At 43.1% G+C, this 1683-nt stretch overlaps 1 protein-coding gene across 1 annotated transcript; it reads right to left on the reverse strand.

Moving 5' to 3' along the window:
• Positions 1-6: 6 nt before the first annotated feature.
• Positions 7-1680, reverse strand: LOC121963366 (programmed cell death 1 ligand 1-like; the record flags this gene model as incomplete). Its single annotated transcript, XM_042513654.1, has 3 exons — positions 7-101; positions 750-1010; positions 1410-1680. Coding segments are annotated over 3 exons (627 nt in total), but the record flags the coding sequence as incomplete, so codon positions are not given.
• Positions 1681-1683: the final 3 nt, after the last annotated feature.

The raw sequence follows: 1683 nt of genomic DNA on the forward strand, positions 1-1683 counted from the left end.
GACGACCTGACTGTGGTTGAACCTCCAGACGAGGTTTTTTAGGGAAACGTTTGACGCAGAGCAGAGGATTGTTGTTTCACTGCTGGAACAACTGGCTGAAGCTGAAAATAAAAAGCACAAAAACAGGTCTTGTGTTTGTTAGTGTTTCTTTCTATATTCTTTCTATTTCTTTCTAAATAGCAACTAAAAACTATGTTCTGGTCATTATATTAACTCTATACTACCTTTTGTTACAGTTGTAATGTCTTTAGCTCCCACAGAAATGATAAAATACAAATATGTCTGTTTTACGCAAATGTCCCTGCTTCCATTTCAAAATAAAAGCCCTCTGACAACATCTCTGTCGACAGAATCGCATCAGTTGCTAACATAAGGCATTTTATTGAGAAAAAATTGCAGGACCGTGTTGTTGATGATGCAGTGGCTTGCACAACTTGATAAATAAGTGGAATATGTGTTTATAAATGTGGAAATGCAGAACTCATCGCAGCAGAAGTGTCACAGCAACAACGCTGACAGTGTGAACACAGCGAGCGTGAAACACAGCGAGCGTGAAACACAGCGAGCGTGAAACACAGCGAGCGTGAAACACGCTGCCGTTCAGCGACGTTCTCTTGCAGTGTGTTCAGGCTCTTGATCATTCAGAGCTTTAACCTTTTTACAGTCCATGCTGGCTTGAACCAACCTAACAGTTGTCAGGTCTAACCTGACAGTCATGACAGATAAAACAGATTAGACGTTAAACTCACGTAGTTTCCTCAGAGTGGCTCTTCTCTTGTTTCTGCGAGTGCCGACGGTGCAGCTGTAGTCCTGATCAGTATCTGAAACTATCAGAGAGCTGCTGATGTTGCAGAGCTGCTGTTTAGTCTGCTGGACTGTGGTTTTGGTCTGGAGGGTCTGGTTGGATGGAGGGTTTGTGGACCAGCTGAGTTCAGGTTCAGGGTAGACCCCCTCTGAGCTGCAGGTGATCCTGTTTTCTACCTGCTGAATGTTGACTTTACGGACTGGAGCTGCAAAGAAAGAGCATCACGATGCTATAACACAGATTTATTCACAAATAATTTTAGGGTAGAAATCTTTTAACCCTTTGTAACTTGAGCACATGATTTCACTTGATTTCTGTAAAAAAAAAAAAAAAAAAAAAAAAACATGGAAAGAGGGTGACCAGCATCCCAACAAGAAATGGCAAAGAAATAGCAAGAAATTTGTAAAAAGGTACAGGATTTTTTTTTCAGTTAGCGGAAGTTTCTCATTATGTTTTCCCATATTTTTGAAAAAGAAAAAAAAATTAAACCAGTTCTAACATTTAAATGCTTGTGAAAGGTCTCTAACCGCAGCACAAGAAAACTGATGCTGATCCAGGTGTTAAAGGGTTAACTAACAACATAATGACTGAGTGTTTCTCATACCGTCCACTCTCAGGTTGATGTACGAGTCCTTGTGTCCTCCGGTGGTGCTGGTGGAGCACCTGTACCTGCTCTGGTCCTGAAGCTCCACCGCTGTCAGCCGCAGCGAGGCGTTTCCTCTGGAGATCTGGTCCTTGAACAGCGACGTCCTGTTTTTGAAGCGCTGGTCCTGGTGTAGGAGCTGGTCCTGGTTTAAGAAGTAGGCGTGGATAGGAATGTCTCGTGCTTTGACCTGGATCCAGTGGATGACCACTCTGGTGCCGACCTGGAGGCTGCA

This window comes from Plectropomus leopardus, unplaced genomic scaffold, assembly GCF_008729295.1.
Source record: "Plectropomus leopardus isolate mb unplaced genomic scaffold, YSFRI_Pleo_2.0 unplaced_scaffold1099, whole genome shotgun sequence".
Lineage (NCBI taxonomy): Eukaryota > Metazoa > Chordata > Actinopteri > Perciformes > Serranidae > Plectropomus > Plectropomus leopardus.